The sequence below is a fragment of the Aedes aegypti genome, chromosome 2 (genome assembly GCF_002204515.2).
Source record: "Aedes aegypti strain LVP_AGWG chromosome 2, AaegL5.0 Primary Assembly, whole genome shotgun sequence".
In the NCBI taxonomy this organism is placed as follows: Eukaryota; Metazoa; Arthropoda; class Insecta; order Diptera; family Culicidae; genus Aedes; species Aedes aegypti.
The window spans coordinates 397,049,419-397,069,927 of record NC_035108.1 but is presented as its reverse complement, the minus strand read 5'-3'; the positions used below and the strand labels follow the sequence as shown (position 1 = coordinate 397,069,927).

General features: G+C 35.4%; 1 protein-coding gene across 1 annotated transcript; it reads left to right on the top strand.

Moving 5' to 3' along the window:
• The first annotated feature begins 775 nt into the window (after nucleotides 1-775).
• LOC5572372 (mite group 2 allergen Lep d 2) lies at nucleotides 776-19,422 on the top strand. Its single transcript, XM_001660281.2, has 2 exons — nucleotides 776-1,246; nucleotides 19,126-19,422. The coding sequence occupies exons 1-2, from the start codon at nucleotides 1,063-1,065 to the stop codon at nucleotides 19,392-19,394; spliced, it is 453 nt and encodes a 150-aa protein (XP_001660331.1). The 5' UTR covers nucleotides 776-1,062; the 3' UTR covers nucleotides 19,395-19,422.
• Nucleotides 19,423-20,509: the final 1,087 nt, after the last annotated feature.

The following is a 20,509-nucleotide window of genomic DNA, read 5'->3' as shown; positions in this document are numbered from 1 at the left end:
CGAAATGATTGCTTGTTACTGAGATAGGCAAATTCAAATTTTTCGGAGATGTTTTTCCTGAGGGCCGCTAGTCATACTGGGGATGTGTTATCCCTAAAACCTAACAGAGATGAATCCAAATTTCCTATTATTATTTGAAGAAATCTACAAGTTAGTGGCTTCAAGTTAGACTGGAAATAGAAAATTGTACGGTTCAAATCCAGTGAGCTCTATGGAAATTTCTCTTCCGTCATTAAGCTTGGAAAACAGCTCCCTTTAAGACACCTCAATACATTTGGGTTGGTTTTGCAATTATTTGAAATCGGAAATGTGTCAAACTTATTTTTTAAGAATATAATAAACCAATGTTTAAAACCATGCAAGAATATTGAATTTATTATGCTTGATTGTATAGAGCCAAGTCTTCTAAGTTTGTACGGATAATTTGCGGACACCCTGTATGTAATCAATTCAAAAAAAAAAAAAAAAATCGGTGTACAATAGCAAATGTTCTCAATAATAAGAAATTCTTCTCAACAAAGGGCTGAAAGTCTCTCAAATAAAGAAAAATCAAATCAATTCTCAACAAAATTATATTTTAAAAATGATTATTCGACTTTCGTCGTTTAATTACCACTTCTGTTCCATAGTGCGGCGGAGCCGAGAGGCACTCAATTAGGCGGCCAACAACTGATAAGAAGCACGCGTCTTGCTGAGCCAACTAATTTGCGCTGCTGTGGTTGGAAATTTCTTCCAATGGTCGAGTATCTCGAGTGCACAATAACAGAAACCCCTTCACACATAAGCCATCCATCCCAACTGCAGACACATCTTCCGTGTCCACATCCTCACGTACTCCAAAGGGGTATAGCAGACCCAAAACGATAAAAGAACCTTCTCTGGGTCGGTGCTGAATCAGTGTGTTTTGCACGATTCTAGTGGTCGAAGGAGTTTTCTGTACTGTTGTTGTAATTTCTGATTGGGAACACACGAGACCGAGAAAGTAGCGTATAACACGTGTTCTTCGGATTTTTTGATTTTTTTGCTTTTCTAAACGTCAAAAGTTCTTAGCAAGTTGAAAGAATGGAAGCGAAATTGACGTTGCTGATCGTAAGTTTGCTTGTTTCGGCAGTAGTCGGACAGCTGGAGGTGCAAAAGTGTAAAAATGGAGCCGTTCCGAACAAACTGGAAATCGAGGGATGCACCAAGGCTCCCTGTCAGATCGTGAATGGACAGAATCTGCGGTTCAAAGCCGAATTCACCAATCGTAAGTGTAACGCCAAGTCAACAGTCGCCTTGCGGCCTCCATTCACCGTGCACATACACAGATTTCTACAGAATGTTCATACCATTTTCATACATTTTGAAATGACGAAATAAAGTAGGTCTTGTCACAATGCATTTTGAAAATTCAGTTTATCTGGTCAAAATCATGTGAATTACTCAGCGTCCGTTTATGACGTGATGCTAAAATTGACAATTTTCAACCCCCTCCCCCTGTCCGTAACGCGTTTTGTATGAGTTTTTATGTCCAATAATAATATTTTTCAACACTCTTAGTAGAAACGCCTAACATACACATTTTTCATTTCAACGTTTGAGTATATTTTTTTTTTCATAAGTTTAACAAGTTTTTGCTGTAGCTACTGCTCATAATGGATCATCAATTGACCAAGAATGAAAATTTATTTGCTTGTATATGTGCTTATTGATAAGTAGTACTTTATTTGGGCTTCAAGTATCCGAAAAATGATTTTCGAAAAACATGTGTAAGATCAAATCCCCTATTGTCTATTGTCTACAAGCAATATTGTTCACTTTTTCAGACCCCAAATCTTCGTGATTTTTTTATTCCAAATCCTATCCAACTTCCAATATTCGTTAACATAACCTGAACCTAATATTTATCGATTTTTTGTTACACTAGATTTGGTGTTTTAGTGCACATCGGAAGCCAAATCAAGTGGTTCCTTTGTTTTCATCACCGGAGTTTTTTCGCATTTTAATGGATAGTTTTATTGACGAAATTAAAAGTGATTGGCTACTGCCGTATATACGATGGATTATCAAATGGTGAGCTCGTTTCATGCTTTTATTTCAAATAAGTTATATATGTGAACACATATCAGTTTGTGGCAACGGTTTTCTTGTTACGGTTTTGCATTTATTAGCTCATCACAAATGTCGACACATTCTCATTCATGTTTCACATAACAAATTGCAACAAACAAACCAATAATTTTGTTTTTATAATCCAAACAAAAAAATGAGAGGTTCGATACTGGCATGTTTAATGCTTTCTTTAGGTACTGCTGAAGGGCTATTCATTAAACCTATATGATGTACCTATTGAATCCTCTCCACTAAAGGAAGCCTCTTCCTGTGATAATCAGGGGAATACAGAGGTTTACTTGGTCTCTAATAATAATGAATATCACAATCATTCTATTGTTTGCGTAACGATCGTAACATGAAGACACAACACACATGTCTGTTTTTGTAATCACATAATCTTTGAATGGTTCGTCACTATAAGTATCGACTTATTTTTTTATTTAGTCTTCATCTATGTCAAATGATGACTTTTTTCAATTAAGGTTACATGAATCGCATCAATTGTATAAAGTTTCTTAATCTTTCCCACTAACAAAAACTCCTTTCCCGTGACAACCATGAAGATGCAGTTGTACACTCGGTCTTTAGGGACAATGTCACACTAGCATTCCTTTCCTTCCTCGATGACCATAAGGACGTGATCGGCGATGGCTTTGTAATATTTAGGGTTTTTGAAATTATTTTTGTAGCCAATTCTAAGACTCTTTAAAATGACATCCTGGAATCGGCTTCTAAACGTCCCGTAAATTCTTAGAAATAACCCTTTACATCCTTTTATACTCCCTGCGAAAAATATTGAAATTGAATTATTGCATGGTTTCCAATCATCGGTTTATTGTGACACTTTAAGATAGATGTGTCCCATGATATTGATGTACATTACCCGGGTCTCAGAATCGGCTCTTAAATATCTCCGAGTACTTGTAAATGACCCTATGTTGAAAAAAATTACTCAATTAACATCATAGTTACCTAGCGATCAGTTTTCACCAAGCTTTTTTGACTTTAGCTCCCTTGAGGCCATATTTTTACAAGTGCTTTAATAATTTTCCGGAAATTTTGAGTGATAAATGAAGGCAAAAGGTTGGAAAATCTAAAAAATCTCGTTGCCTCTTCACTGCAATGTAGCGTAAAAGGGTTTTCCAATTTAAAAATCCAGATTTTTTTTTTCAGGCGCGTTTACTTCGGTTCGACGCATTTTTTTCATTTAGGTTTTTATTTTTCGTTCGCGATAAGTGTGATTCCGCGCTTCACATTGATAATTTCTCGCAATTTAGCTTGTGCTTTAAACAATTTTTGCCGAGACAAGGCTTTGTAAAGTGAAATAAGACAAAATAAAAATGGTAGTTTGAAAGCTACACAACGCAAAAAAAATTGGTGGTTTGGTAAAAGTTTAAAAATGTGCACCTGACGTATGATCGATCGTAACATTTTCTCGCGTGAATGGGGATGGAAGCGCAGTAAATGGAAGCTTAAATGCCCATGACAGCTACACCGTTGGGTTCGATGAACTTGGTGAGATTGTTCTGATTTTTTTTTTGAAGTGCTTTACACATCAAAACAAAGAGAAGAAAATAATCCAAAGATCCAATTTGATGATTTGTGGCGTTCTCACGGGTGTTCATAATGTTTCATTTTATATTCATATTATATATTTAAATTTTTATCACAATTCATAAAAGGATTTCATTTATTCAAGATACATACATTATATATTTCTGTTGAACGGGAGGGAGGTCAGAGTTACTTTTCTTTTCGATTCAGAGAGCGATTAAGGGCGCTTAAGTCTAGGTTTCAGAGCCAGGACTTTCGGGGGAAATACCATCATAGGAAAAGGACCACAAACAACAATGGAGTGCGCATTAACTTTATTAGCAACGCCACTCCCAATGAGTTTGCCCAATCTCCCTGAATGTTGGTACGGTTGTCCCCGTTTCTTCCCTCACATTTTTTTTTTTTTTTTTAATTATTCCGTCTACCATGCTATTCGTTCGTGAATAATCTGATCGCCGGATTTTTTTAAAAATAATTTCAAACCCCAATTCTGCACAGTGGTCCTGGCTATTTTAATATTTGTGTCAAATAATTGATGTGCAGCAAATATTAATTCTGACAAGAAAATATTGGAAGCTTCTTCTTCTACTTGGCATTAACGTCCTCACTGGAACAGACCCTGCTTCTCAGCTGAGTGTTCTTATGAGCACTTCCACACTTATTAACTGAGAGCTTTCCTTGCCAAAGTTGCCATTTTCGCATTCGTGTATCGTGTGGCAGGTACGATTATACTCTATGCCCAGGGAAGTCAAGGAAATTTCCATTATGAAAAGATCCTGGAACGACCGGGAAATGAACCCAGACACCTTCTGCATGGCTTTGCCTTGTAGCCGTGGACTCTAACCACTCGGCTTAGGAGACCCCATAGAAATTTTGCTATTTCCACGATTTTTAATATTGGTTGTGCTAGCACTTAGAATAAAATAGAATAGAATAGAAAAAAAGTAAAAATGTTTTCAGTAGCTCTGAAGATTTTAACCCGATATGTGTTCAAATCAATTTTTAAATACAAGATTTACGAAAGACAATGAGTGATTTCAACGTTGGCACTCGATTTTTGCTGGTCAAATTATCTGAAATTGATTCATAAAATAGTTCGTACTATAAGTAGTGATTGCAATGATTTTAACAAAATATACAAATAAAACTGTTTTCAAAGCATTGCTTGTTATGACCCGGATGTCAATACAATCGTAACATTAGTTGCCCAGTTCTAAAGTTTCATTACATCATATTATTTCTTGTATTTGTTCGAACCAATTTCAAGTAATTTTCACATATTTTTCACTATGGAGTGTCCATTTTCCGGCCATTTCGCTTGTCCATTTCCCGGCTTCCCGCTTGTTCAAGACAAAACTGGAGGCTTGTCCCGGGATCCCAAGATTTATCAAATTTAAAAAAAAAACTAATACTGTTGTAGAAATAGAAGTATCAATACGATATTTTGCAATGAAATATAATAATTAAGTAGCTATCAAAGATAAAAAATAAAACATATTATATTTTTTTAGATTTATTAAACTTTGAAGAACAAAAAAAAAAGTTTTAAGATCATTGAAAGTATTGTAGTTAAACATATTCCAAGTTTATTACTATGAAATTATTGACTTAACTTTGAATGTAATTCCAGTCTAAGCTTATAAAAATGTACTTTTTTAATTTTGATTCATCGTTTACGGCTAACCTCTCGTGGCGTAGCGGTGACGCCCAATATCTAGCGAACAGGGATTGGTGAGTTCGATTCTAACCGAGAACATAACGCAAATTTCAATTCAATTTGTCCATTTAATCCAATAATGTTTAGATTTTCGGTAGGTATAAAAAAATGGTAATGTTGAAAAGAGACGCAAAAATAACCTTCATAACTAGACATATAAACATTTGTGTTTTTGTTGGTTAGTTTACCTATATGATAACCTATTTATTATCTTTCTTTTATCACATTCCATGATTTTATCGAGCTTGAGTCTGAGGAGACATGGCCTTGTTTTGCATTAAAATTGAGTGATTTTCATTACATTCTCTGTTTATTGTCCCGGAAAACAGGAAATCCCAAAATTTGCCGAATCCCGGTATATTTTGTCCCGGGATATCCCGGGACGGATACTCTAGTTTACTTTAAAAACACTTTCAATGATATCTGTGACTACAAGCAAATAACGAAGATCTAAAAACGTTATCTTTTGAGAGAATTTCAGTTATCAATTCATAATTCACAAGTTACACAAAAGCTTTGAACTGAATGCTTATCAAGCATATATTGTCCTTGACATTATTCGTGCAAGTTTTGTCTATTGTGATTATAAAATGTGCCTCTTAACAATAGATAGAAACTTTAATATGTAATCATTTTTTCTTGAGATTCTAAGAGTATAATCATCTATTGAATTGAACATATTCCCCAAGTAATGTGAATCATTGTTTTCAGTTTCTCACATTTTTGCCCCCTATCTAGTTTTTTTGCCCCCCCTTCCCCGCCAAATTTCATTTTTTAAATGTTTGACCCCCTGGACTTGGAAATCACCCACTTTGGGAATAACTGGTCTAGATGATTGATCCTAATCTAATAATAATAATAACCTAATAAGGCTGATACAAATATTAATTTTCTTTTATGTCACCCCCCCCCTTCAAAAATCCGAAAATTTTGAAGGGGAGAAAAAAAAAGATTCATCATTTTTTTGACATCAGTTAGGTTTTTTTCAATTTACAAAGTAAAAAACAAGTAAAATAATGATCCAGAGGGCGCATTAAAACAGTTTAACAACTATCATTAAAAATAAAAATTCGAAAAAATAACTTTTTTTTCATTTTTATTTTTTTGTTCCTTATTTATTTTTATCCCCCCCCTCGTACCTTCCAAGTGGTCTCGGACATAAAAGAAATTTAATATTTGTATCAGCCTAATCTCCTAATAATAATCGCATTTTTCTACATTGATCAATCAGATATAACGGCAACCATTTATGTCAGAAAAGGGGCAGGTTGGGCAGGCCTGCTTTATAACAAAGTTCATCACATGCGGAACTCTCCACCAGTCAATTGGAATAACTAAAATGGTTAATTTTGCCTCCATTTGACACAACATATGCATTACCCTTTTATTACGGAGGGTTTGTACAATATTGAACTAGATCAGCACTAAATAACGGTAAAATCTTGATGTAGATAAATAAAACAGTACTTAACACGCCAAAAAACATGTTATTATTGAACATTGGATAAAAAATCACATTGAGAGAAAACATGTCAGCTATTCCCCCACTATACATCAGAAACCAATACTGGTGCCTCATTTTGGTGTGTTATTGTTTAGATGACGTTTACATTTCTATAAATTTTATTCCTACAATTTGTGTTTACCAAATAGGTGGCACACTTGCCCCAATAAATGAAAATTTCAACCAAACTGGGTTTCGTATGTAAAACTAAATACTTGTTTCGTTCAAATGTTACAAAAGCTTACACATTTGAATAGTTTCATGTTAGAAAAAACTGCTAATAATTTACCTTTTACCATGTTATTTGAAAACAAGGAAATCTTATTAAAATCCACTAAAATTTGGTTGTTTTTACAAAAGTCGATGTAAATACTTGGAAAATAGAGCAATTTTCATCATAGTTTGATCACTGTTTTTCTTCTTCTTGGCATTAACGTCCCCACTGGGACAGAGCCACTAAGCTACTCAGCTTACTGTTCTTATGAGCGCTTCCGCAGTTATTAACTGAGAGCTTTTTTGCCTAAAATGCCATTTTCGCATTCGTTTATCGTGTGGCAGGTACGGGAAGTCAAGGAAATTTCCATTACGAAAAGATCCTGGACCGACCGGGAATCGAACCCAGACACCTTAAGCATGGCTTTGCTTTGTAGCCGCGGACTCTAACCACTCGGCTAAGGAAGGCCCCATTTTGATCTTTGTATTGTGAACTATAAGGAGCATATTGTTAAGCTCAAAGAGAAAATATTGTTTGTAGTTTTCGTAAAAAACAGGGGTGGCACACTTGCTCCAAAGTGCGCTATAATGAGTTCATTAATATGCTAATTCTATGCACATTTGTCAAATTCTACCACATATTGAAGGGCGATACTTTAAACGAAACTGTCGGATATTATTCATAAAAAAACTTAAGAAATAGATTTCGGTTTGGTGTCAGCAGGTATCTCTTTTACGAAATTATAGTATCCAGTTTTTTACGCTAGCAAGGGGGTGATTCGGATTTGACATTCTTAGCCAACAGGTTTTATAATTTGGTCTTAGTAGGCAATCTTTTGCGTTTGTTGATTGAAATATCAAAAATTTTCATTCCAATGTTGTGATGTGTTTTTCGTAATTTGATTTTTATGTACTCATTATAATATTATAATATAATATATATTATATATATTATATTATTATTATTATATATATTATATTATTATTATTATATATATTATATTATATATATTATACATATATATATACGTTTCAAATGGTTCTTATCTTATTTTAGGTGCCTAGTTCAGAGAATCTTCTTCCTCATGAGCGCCGGGCATGATAATATGGCAAATGTTTGACGCAGCAATGGAATTTTAATATGGATCTGAAAATTTTGGACAATTCCAGCGGATTAACTATTTACTATTGGGTCAATGGAGAGCTTCGTCAAAAAATGAGTAGAAACTCGATCAGACAAAATAGCTTTTCAAAGAAGCTTTTATAAAATGTTGTGAAATTGTCATATGGACTAGACACATTCTTACTGAAACTAACGAGAGGGAGGATAGAATTCATAAAATCCTGAGCATTAACCTACCTACCAAAAAAGGCAGGATTCTATGACAATACCGTAAACCCCCCGTTAATTTGAACGGTACCTTATGCAAATCATCGGGGTTCATTTTTAATTTGAACATCTAGTCACCCTAGAAACGTGTTTCTGGTTACCTCTTTCACCGTTTTGTTTTGATTCTGCGTTCCGTTCCGCAGCGTTCCATTTCACTTTACTTCGTTCCATGGGCTAAATGACGTTTGAACCATTTTTAATCTGAACGATGTGCAAATAAGCGGGGTTCAGATTAAAAAGTGTTCAGATTAAATGTGGTCAAACCAACGGGGGTACCCGGTATAGAAGTCTTTGTAGCACCAAAATTTGACACAAAAATCAAGATCTTACAAAATTTTGCGCTGAACTTTTACAAAACTCCAGATTTATGTAGATCTACGAAAATGTTGGAAAAGCGGTATTGCTCATACACTCAATTTGTTTACCCATCCGACAACATTCTTCTGAAGTTTTTCCTGCGATTCAAAAACGTTTGGCAGGCTTGTCCTGGCTACTAGGGGAACTGGGGGTAATATGCCCATAGGGGGCATAACGCGCCACCATCGATTTGGACAAACGATGTGTTTTATAATGATTTTTTTCACTCTAGATCATCTAAAATTGATAAAAATGCTTCTCCTAATATATTTTTATGTGTTTTTCTCAAGAAAATCGATAAAAACGTTTTTCGCTGTTTTCGTTGCAATTTTGTGAGATTTTCAAGGTCATTTTTTAGGTCGATAAATACCCAAATTTCTAAAACTATCGCCGAGAGCCAACTTGTGAACTGTCATAGTTTATATGACATGCAAAAAGTATGTTGAATTTGTCCTAAAAAAGCTTTTTGAAGGACCTAAACTTTAATCAACTCGTGGGGCAAAACGCCCACCCCTATTCCATAACACCAAGCCGTTGGAATTCAAATTCTACCGAACGTAATGCCACGTTGAAGTTACGCACGAATTGGAACCTTACAAATGCAATTTTTTTGCATCAGTATGCATACTATTATTGAGCAATAACATCTGAACAAACGCCCGGATGTATGAAACAGATAAACAAGCATGATTGTGTGCGTATGTATACCCCCAGCCCGAGTAACACCGAACTGAAACGGGGCGTTTTACCCCACAAAACAATACATATGGTCGGCGTTAAGTCAGAGGGGACCAAGTACAAAACTTGGGAAAATGGGATTATTCTCTCACTTGATGCGAAATTACCATACCTCCGTTTCACTTTGATCAGATTTGATGAATGCTGTAAACTGTGAGAGATATGTAACAAATTTACTTTGGATGATCAATAAAATCGATAAAAGTGTGCAGTCAGAGTGGACCAAGTGCTTATTACCGTAATAGCGAAAATGATCAGCGATCCGAGGAATACGAGAAAATGAAATACATTTCAAGAGATTTGTCAGATTTTTCGACATCGAATGATTCTTCTACTTATCCATCAATAGACATTTATACAGTTAACTCTCCCTTACTCGATATTCTGTAACTCGATATCGAGTTAGAGAACCATAGTGAAATTTGGTTTTCATGGCTAACTCGATGGTCCCTTGGATCGCAGTTGCATTGGTTTTGTGTTCTGTAACTCGATACCTCCCTAACTCGATGGTCCCTTCAATATCGAGTAAGGGAGAGTTGACTGTAAATATTACTTAATTCGATGCATTTAATTTTGATTTTTAACCATTTACCATATTCGGACGGGTGGTCAGAAATTGCAACAGTTTCTGTGCAAACAGAGCGGACCAAGTGTTGAAAAGCAATAAACTGATTGATTATTGCATTTTTTGAGTCAATTTCAGAGTTCGATAGAAGTTTATGGTAGTTCTAAGGTGTATGTATGGAATGTCCTAGGACCCGCTTATTGGACCAACATATTTAGGTCGGTACTCAAGATTTTCACTTGGGCCACTCTGACTGAACACATATTTGAATATTTCTGGTCTTCAACGCCCTGACCCTGCAAAACCTTAATTTTCAAGCTATCGTAATGCCACTGATTTCGGTATTGACTATATGGATCATTGAAAAATTTACGATACTAGTGTCGAATGGTCTTGATAATCTTTTTATTTTAGAGAGCTGTACCCAATTTGACCATGCAAGCATTAAATTTTCCAAGAAACTGTTCAGTCAGAGTGAACCAACTCACTTAACGGTGGTTCTTGGTTTAGTCAGAGTGGACCAAGTACACATAGTTCATCAAAAAATCGCTCTATCAGAGGTTTGGATTATGATTTTTCATGATTATCACTTCACATTATATTGTTTGAAGGTAACACAAAGATGTGTAGAAATATTGAACCAAAATTTAAGCGAGTTCAAAAATTACAGAGCGTTAGACTTTAAACCCATTTTTCTCAAAATATCAAAAATGTCACTTGGTCCACTCTGACTTATCGCCGACCATATGCAGTTAAGCAAGCTTTTTTAAAAAAATAATTTTTAAACCCCAGAAAAGCTTATATGGATAGCTGTTTCTACTATTTGATAGAAAACATGTTTGTTTATCCGACCATAATTTAAAAATAATAATCAATAGTAAAAACATTATGTTCCTATCATGGAGTAATAAAATAAATTGCTTAGCAGTTTTTAAAAGAATGATGATATTTTCAAAGAATAATAAATTCACTAGAGCAAAATATTTCAGTCAATGTACAAAAAAACTGCTTCCAAAAAGTTCAATTGAATAATCATCGATATCCTAGATTTTGGTATAACTTCAAATTACAATTAAAAGATGTATGAAAAATAATTATAATTAGGCATGTCCCATTTTCCTTTAACAACAGTTAATGATTCAGATTATCAAAAAAAATACGTTATCTAACCAACTTTACAAAACTTAGGAAGCAATAATCAATTTTACCAAATGATCTTTCAATATACCATTTGAAAATAAGCTTTCAATCAAATTTCCGTTCAACTAAACTTAACCCGTTAACGCCCAAGGTATCTCACAATTGGAATTCAGCTCCGTTTTTGTTATTCATAGTCGTAGTGCCATAAATTAAACCTTATTTCATCAAAAAAATTCAAGTCTATGGTGGGGATCCAAAAAAATTCTTGAAAGTGTGTCGTCCATATCTAGCTGTTCTATAAGTTTATTTTCGAGATTAATCAAAAATATTTTCATGCAGTTCGACCCATTACAATGTAAACAAGTTGGAAAAAACTGCTGGTGAGAGGTAGTTCATAAATTACGTCACGTACAGAAGAAGGAGGGAGTTACAATGAAACGTGACTACCCATATAAAAATTGGAATCCATACCAAAAGTGTGAAACAGAGGAAAATTGTGGAGGATGAATATGGCAAAACTTTGCGTGACGTAATTTATGGACGTACCCTGATAAAGAAATTACAACATAAAGAATAAAAATTTCAGAGGCGAAAGGTGCATGCCAGAACTAAATCATTTAGTGACTTCAATATAATTTTCTGCTCTACCACGTAAGTAAGATACAGACATACATACATGTCCATACATGTACATGTACAATTATGCACACTTACACCTTTTATACCAAAAACATAATTAAGTCTTATGTCAAATATTTTCATTATAAAAAAAACCTACAGATGTTTCAGAATAGTCTTCAAAAAGATTTTATAAAACTTGCCAGCTGATAATGAAAACATAACCATCAAAATATTTTTTCTGGGTCAAGTTATTAGTATACAATGTGACTCGGATCTGACAGTGATCGAAATATATATTTGGCAATATCAGAATTTCGTTAGTGCTGATCAAAAGTTAGTCCTTCAGTCCAATAAAAGTCAAATATTGGACTCCAACTAATACATGCTTTACAGATGTGAATATTTGAAGCCAACTTTATTCGGCTATAACGTTGAAGTTACTGCATCACTGATGCATACAGTCTTATTCACCGATAGAACCGAATCCACGCGGTCCAAGATTTTTGGCCAGAATACCTGGGGAGCATACTGAAGCGTGCCCGCTCAAATGTCACAATTCTTGGTCCGAGTGAGTTCAGCAGCTGGTTCTAAAAAGTAAACAACCATACAAAACTACGACCAAACAATGGTGAAGGCGTTATCTATTTTCCGCGAAAACATTCATTTTGGGAATTAAGTAGAATTTTCTGATTAAATTGGCAACAACGCACTGCAGTAGCGCGTAGTAAATAACTGCTTGTAAACAATATCTTTCAAGGGCATTTATTACCTGTATTTTTGCGAATAATGATTTTTACTTTTCCACGTTTAAGTCATAAAATTGGTTCTGGACTTAGGTTGGCGGCTATTCAATTTTACTCTCATTTGACAGCCGCCCTTCACCCTTGGAGTTCAGTTCATGGATGGATAAGTCAATTTGTCGGTTTTTTCGTTCTTCACTCCCTTCAAAAGATCAAAAGATCTAAATGATTTCAAGGTTCATCTAAAAATGTAAAGAGCATTGCATCCGTAATAAGCGATTGTTGCTCGAATCGATAGTAAGTATCCATTGTTTTGATCTAGGCAGACCGATTTCTTATTGGTTGTTTCCTTGATGTTTCGCACATAATAGCAATTCCCAGCTAATATGCTTTTTTTGTGAAAATATCTCCTTTAGTTGATCATCATTTTCGAAGATACCAAATTTTTCATCACTGGATTTCAATCATGAGAATGACTTCCGAACTAAGAAGGTTTTAGGCGAATAGTATTCTTTTGATTTAATCAGTGGACTGATATATAAGCGAATAATATGTGTTCCCAGTAGTGCCATTTAGGTGATTTCCGAAGTAATAAGTTTCCAGGCGAATGGGTCTCATTTAGTTCTCCAACTTTGTCAAAAACACTAACTTCGTATCCAATCTCTAGATTGAGATAAAAGCAAATAATATGTTTGTCTACTAGCGCCACCTTGGGAGAATTTTCCAAACTACTATGTTTCTGGGCGAATAGATCCCATTTAGTTGAACACTTTTGTCGAAGATACCAATTTCGAGAGTTCATTTTTTTTCAGTTTCATCGCTGCACTGATATAAAAAAAAATAAAATGAATGACCACTAGCGCCACCTTGTGAGTGTTTTCCGAACTAATATGGTTTTAGGCGAATAGGATTCATTTAGTTGTTCAACATTGTCCATGACACAAACTTTGTATCTAATCACTTGACTGAGATATTACCAAATAAAATCTTTGCCCATTAGCGCAATCTTGTGAGTGTTATAAGGTTTTATGTGACTAAGTATCATTTAGTTGTTCAACATTGTCGAAGACAACAATTTTGTATCTCATAACAGAACTTAGATACAAGCAAATACAATATTTGCCCACTAGCGCAATCTAGTGAATGTTTTCCGAACTATTAAGTTTTTGGGCGAATAGATCGCATTCAGTTGAACACATTTGTCGAAGACACCAATGTTGTACCACTGAACTGAGATATAAACAATCAAAATGTTCGATCGCTAGCGTCATCTTTTGAGTGTATTACGAACTAAAAAGGTTTTAGGCGAATATGTCTCATTAAGTTAATCAACTTTGTCGAAGACATCAATTTTGTATCTTATAACTGGACTGAGATACAAGCAAATAAAATCTCTGCTCACTAGCGCCATCTAGTGAGTGTTTTCCCAAATAATAAGCTTTCGGGTGACTAGATCTCATTCAGTTAAACACATTTGTCGAAGACAGCAACGTTGTATATCATCACTGAACTGAGATATAAACAATCAAAATGTTCGACCATTAGCGCCATCTTTTGAGTGTTTTCCGAACTAAAAAGGTTTTATGCGAATAGGTATTATTTAGTTGTTCAACTTTGTCGAAGACACCATTTTTGTATCTCATAACTGGGCTAAGATATAAGCAAATAAAGCTTTGGCTCACTAGTGCCATCTTGGGAGTGTTTTCCGAATTTATAAGGTTCTATGCGATTAGGTGTTATTTAGTTGTTCAACTTTGTCGAAGACACCATTGTTGTATCTCATAACCGGGATAAGATATTAGCAAATAAAGCTTTGGCTCACTAGCGCCATCTTGGGAGTGTTTTCCGAATTTATAAGGTTCTATGCGAATAGGTATTATTAAGTTGTTCAACTTTGTCGAAGACACCATTTTTGTATCTCATAACTGGGCTAAGATATAAGCAAATAAAGTTTTGGCTCACTAGCGCCATCTTGAGTGTTTTCCGAATTTATAAGGTTCTATGCGAATAGGTATTATTTAGTTGTACAACTTTGTCGAAGACACCAATTTTGTATCTCATCGCTGGACTGAGATATAAACGAAGCAAATATTTGTACGCTGGAAAGTTGTTTCATATGTTGCTTATAAATGCGACATTTGTTGGCGTCTGTGCGCCACCTGGTGAGTTAATTCTGAATTAAAATAGTTACCAAGTGGAAGTCAGCAGTCTTGTGATCAACTTTGCAGAAGACAGTTTTCTCCTAAACCTCTTTATTTTCAAGATATTTGCACTACAAGTACTGTCCTATTTATAGGACGCTGGGCGTTCGGGGCTTCTGTCCTATTTTTAGGACGCTGGGCGGATATGGGTTAATTCGACAAAAAAAAAATTCCAAAGCAATTCGACCAAATGTCCATTCGACCAAATGTCCTTTCGACCAAATGTCCTTTCGACCAAATGTACTTTCGACCAAATGTCATTCGACCAAACGTCATTCGACCAAATGTCATTCGACGAAATGTCCTAAAGCCAAAGCATTTCATCCATCAGTAATGGCTAAATGATGTGGCTAGCTATGCATTGAGTTGAATCTATGACATTTGGTCGAAAGACATTTGGTCGAATGACATTTAGTCGAATGACGTTTGGTCGAAAGTACATTTGGTCGAAAGGACATTTCGTCGAATGGACATTTGGTCGAAAAGGTTTAGTTGAAACAGAAAGCAAATGATATTTGGTCGGACCGACATTTTGTGGAAAGAATAGTGCTTGAGTCTAAATAGTATGTAGCATTTTGTCACTAATGCAAGAGTGATTGAATAAATGAAAAATTATCAGCCATTTCACAAACAATCTATATGCGATTAGCAAAACTTTGATAACCAATTTGATGGACGCTCTTCCAAGGTATCAATCTACCGCTTGCGGTTTTTTATGTTTCATGCTGCTTTTTCGTTCAGGCATGTTCTGAGATTCGAGATAAGCTGATCTTAAATGGGAACAAGCCAACTTGTTTCACCTTAGTCAACTCGTCTTCTCTTACAGTTTTCATTTTTAATAATCCACTGCACTCCACTTGTACTGCAAACAACTGTTATTCATCCGAAGTCATCAACACTGTCAGCAAGGCCATATATTTGCTTGAGGATTATTATTAAGCAGGAAGTCACAATAAGCCAATTGGCCATAAGTAGAGTTCTGATTTCCGCATTCAAAATTATTACCCACAACCGTGAGCTGCAAGACCTGGAATTCAAAGAAAGATCCCGAGCACTCTCTCCGACTGCTTCCATCAGATGAGCTAATCTTCATTACGAAGAACGATGATAATTCAAAGGAATAATAAATAAAGAAAACATTATGTTCACATCGTTGATTAATAACATAACTTGATGAGCAGTATTTCAAAGAATGATGATATTTTAAAAGAATAATAAATTCACTAGAGCTAAATATTTCAGTCAATGTACAAAAAAACTACTAAAAAGTACATTTGAATAATCATTGCAATTCTAGATTTTGGCATAACTTCAAATTCAAATTACAAATAAAAAGGTGTATTGAATTTAAAAATAACACTACATAAAATGTCCCATTATTTATTCAGCAACAGTTAATGATTCAGATTGTTCAAAGTAATACGTTATCTCATCAACTTTGCAAAACTTAGGAAACAATAATCACTTTTACCAAATAATTCCGTTCAACTAATCAAAATAAATTTTCCAAAGCCATTCGACCAAATGTCCATTCGACGAAATGTCCTTTCGACTAAATGTACTTTCGACCAAATGTCATTCGACCAAACGTCATTCGACCAAATGTCATTCGACGAAATGTCCTAAAGCCATTGAGTTGCTGGGCTTTAGGACATTTCGTCGAATGACATTTGGTCGAATGGACATTTGGTCGAATTGTTTTGGAACTTTTTTTTGCTGGAATGACGTTTAGTTGAACGAAAATTTGGTTGAAAGCTTATTTTTAAATGGTTTGTTATCACTCGGTGAAATTGTTAATTATTGTTTTCTAAGTTTTGCAAAGCTGATGAGATAATGTATTATTTTAGGTAATCTGAATCATTACCTGTTGTTGAATAAAAAATGGGACATTGTATGTCGTCTTATTCTCAAATTCCATACATCTTTTGAATAATTGAAATTTTCGGAAATAGTTGTTTTATACATTGACTGAAATATTTAGCTCTAGTGAATTTATTATTCTTTGAAATTATCACCATTCTTTAAAAAAATGCTCAAGTTTTTATTTTATTACTCAACGCTGTGAAGGCTTGCATTATTTATTATTTTTTTTGAAATGTCATCGTTCTTTGTAATGAACTGCTGATCTTCATCTGATAGAAGAATTCGGAGAGAGTGCTTGGGATCTTTCTTTGAATTCCGGGTCTTTCCGCTTACGGAAGTGGGTAAGATTTTTGAATGCGGAAATCATAATTAAAACGGAGGGAAAAAGTTGCTTTAAGGAAAACATTTATGGCCAATTGGCTTATTGTTACTTCCAGCTTAATAAAATTCCTCAAGCAAATATATGCCTTTGATGACCTCGGATGAATAACATAGTTTGCAGTAGAAGCTTTGAATTATTAAAAATAAAATTTGTGCTGATTCTATGAATCGGGTAAAGGAAGACGAGCTTACTGAGGAGACAAAAAATGGCTTGCTTCCATTTAAGATCAACTTATCTCGAATTGCAGAACATGCCTGAACGAAAAAGCAGCATGAAACATTAAAAACGCAAGAGGTGGATCAATATGTTGAGAGAGCGTCCATCAAATTGAATATCAAAATTTTGCTAATCGTTCAGAAATTGTTAGTAAAATGGCTGATACTTTTTCAATTATTCAATCTCTCTTGTATTAGCGACAAAATGCTACTCTCGACTATAGTCAGCCTAAACGTAAAACTCTGTTTCCATACGATTAAGATTCGACCACTTACCTTTCCACGAAATGTCCGTTTGATCAAATCTCATATGCTTTCTGTTGCAACTAAACCTTTTCGACCAAATGTCCATTCGACGAAATGTTCATTCGACCAAATGTACTTTCGACCAAACGTCATTCGACTAAATGACAATCGACCAAATGTCTTTCGACCAAATGTCATAGATTCAAGTTGCTGAGTGGTCTACTGCCGAGTGAAATCTTCAACTGAAATTACTTAATTTGTCTTCATCTAATTTCAGTTTAGTTTGGCATTCCAGTTAGTTAGGCACTAATTCTCGCTTTATTTTAACCTAAAATAGATAGAAAAATCATTCGAAAAAGGGATAGTCATTTTGGTTTTCAGACAACAAGAGTGGAAAAACTTTGACATCCCTTCGTCAACATTAGAAATTTTCATTTTCGCGTAGCTTACTAAGATTGAGCTATAAAAATTATAGTGTATGTTAGAAATGTCAGAAGGGGGTGTTTCAAATATTATAGCAGGCTAGCGTAAAAAGCTGGATATAAATCACAACTTTCGTACGGGTAAAACAAAGAACAACAGCGTAACAGCCTGAAGGTTAATTTGTAAACATATCTAATAGCAGCAACAAGTTTTCACCATTCATTTTTCTACTACTTTTAGAATCCATGTCAATTTTGATCATTTTAATCAAATTCTTAAGGAGATCAACCTCATAAATATCTCAGGCTATTTTCTCATATTGACACATATATTGAGATGTTCGGTAATCTAATCCGCAAGTTTATTTAATTAATTAACTCATTAAGCGTGGTGAAGATACACAAATTACGGGCGAAATTATGAAAAAAGTGGCTCAGTAGCATAGTTGGTAGAACGCTCGTCCAGCATACAAGAGTCCTGGGTTCGAATCTCAGCTGAGCACCTGGATTTTTTTCATACTTTCACTCATAATCTATTTTCTCTTGTTCGACTGTTTGCTTTAGACAACACTGCTTTGATAAGAGTATGTTGTGAAAAAATAAAACAAATTGGTGCAACCGTTTTTAAGTTATAAACATTTCTGTTTCTGGTTCCGCTCCGGCCGAATATGGTCTTGAACACTTAAAAAAACGTCAACCTTATACATTTTATTAGAAAAATTATAATTTCCCAAGGAATATCAGAATATCTTCAAAACTAGGTGACTGATGGTCAACATCGACAGCGATTCTGAAAAAAAGGATTTTTTTCTTTTAAAAATTGTGGAATAATGATGCAAAAACTGAAGCTGCTGGTAGAGGGTATGAGTGTATAACAAATTTATGTTGTTTAATTTAGGCAATAACTACGCCATCACTTAACACTAAGTTACAAATTCTTATGTCCAGCAACCCACTGCTTATTAAAATTTGGCAATTTTCATGCTACTCTCTTTGGTTCTGGATGTTCGACACATCGCATCATGATCATGGTATCAACGGTATCATTGCATCGATATTTGGCCACATTATCATTGTAAAAAAACACCATAACACAATATTTTGAAATATTAATTCATTCATCAAAATTGCACTATTCATCCTGTTCCTAACTTTCGTTTCAGCTAAGGCAACCAAAACCCTCACCGCCAAGGTGATTGCCCGTGTGGCTGGACTGATAATCCCTTACGAGCTCCCGGAAGAACACCGCGATGGCTGCAAGAAGCTGACCAACGCCAAATGTCCCCTGGCTGACAATCAACGCGTGGAAGCAGCGGGAGATGTTCCGGTCGAGTCGCCAATCGCCAACGTTAAAGCCAACATCGAGTTCCAACTTCACGGGGACTCGGGAATTTCTCTGTGCTTTAAGATTGACGCCAAAATTGTGAAGTAATAAAAGAAACCCCCACCCGATTGCGTAACACAGCGTGTTCAACTATTTGAACAGTGGCACTTTGACTTTCGTTTCGTCAGTTTGGTGGGTGGGTGGTTGTTTGTGTCGGGTTGGGCTGGTTGGGAGAAGCGATAAAATTGGTTGTCTGCTGAGGAGCCATTCGTTCTTTTCCTGGGTCGTTTTTTCTTGTTGTGTCTAATTAGAAAAGTGCCATAAAACGATTAATCTGAAAGAAATTGCCATCCCCGAAGACGGCCCGGGCTGCAACCACTAACACGGTTTGTCTAAAACCGTTATTAATGAAAAATATATGTCCATCAATTATGCACCCACTTTTCGGAAGAAATAATGTCCTTGGATACTTTTCATGATTTTGAAAATGCTTCAGCGAGGAAAATGAGTATTATGATGGTTGTGGCCATTTTTAAGGGACATTTTTATGAGCTTGAGCTTGATTGGCCGTCTCTGGCTTGACTTCAGAGTCAGTTGGGAGTAACACACACCCTTAGTGTTGAAATGCTGGTGATGTTCTATTGTTAGACAACAATGGTGACTGCCGTGACAAAATGCAAGAAGGTTTAGTTTCGTCGATGAAACATTTTCTAATTTACCTATAGGACTCAAGAATATCATATCTTTCGAGTGGTTGGTATGGAATTGTTAGTTATTTTGTTGTTAATAAAACGGTTCCAGGCACACCTTGCTACTGGCTGGCCAGCAAACAAGAGATAGTGGCCATTAGAAGCGATGGGGGAAAAAAAGTACCCGAACGCCATAAACTAGGGTCATGGCAGCTCCGGGAGCTGAGAAAAATAAGTTCGGAATGTCCTAGACAGCGAACATGGCACCACCACAGCTATGGGAGCACCATCAAGAGGAGCCGAAGAGAGTGATAAAAAGCGCAAATGGGGCGATCAGGATACTAGAAGGAAGGACAGCAGTTCGATGTTTGCTCTTTGATGGGAAGAAACGGAGAAGTCGTCTTTCTGATTTTATCAATTTAACGATATGATACAAAATTGTTTTATGCCAGTTCAAGCGAGCGGTAGATTGCTGGGGCACTTGAACTTGTCGTTTGCCGCATTGCGAGCTTGTGGAGCGGATTTTTCTCCTTT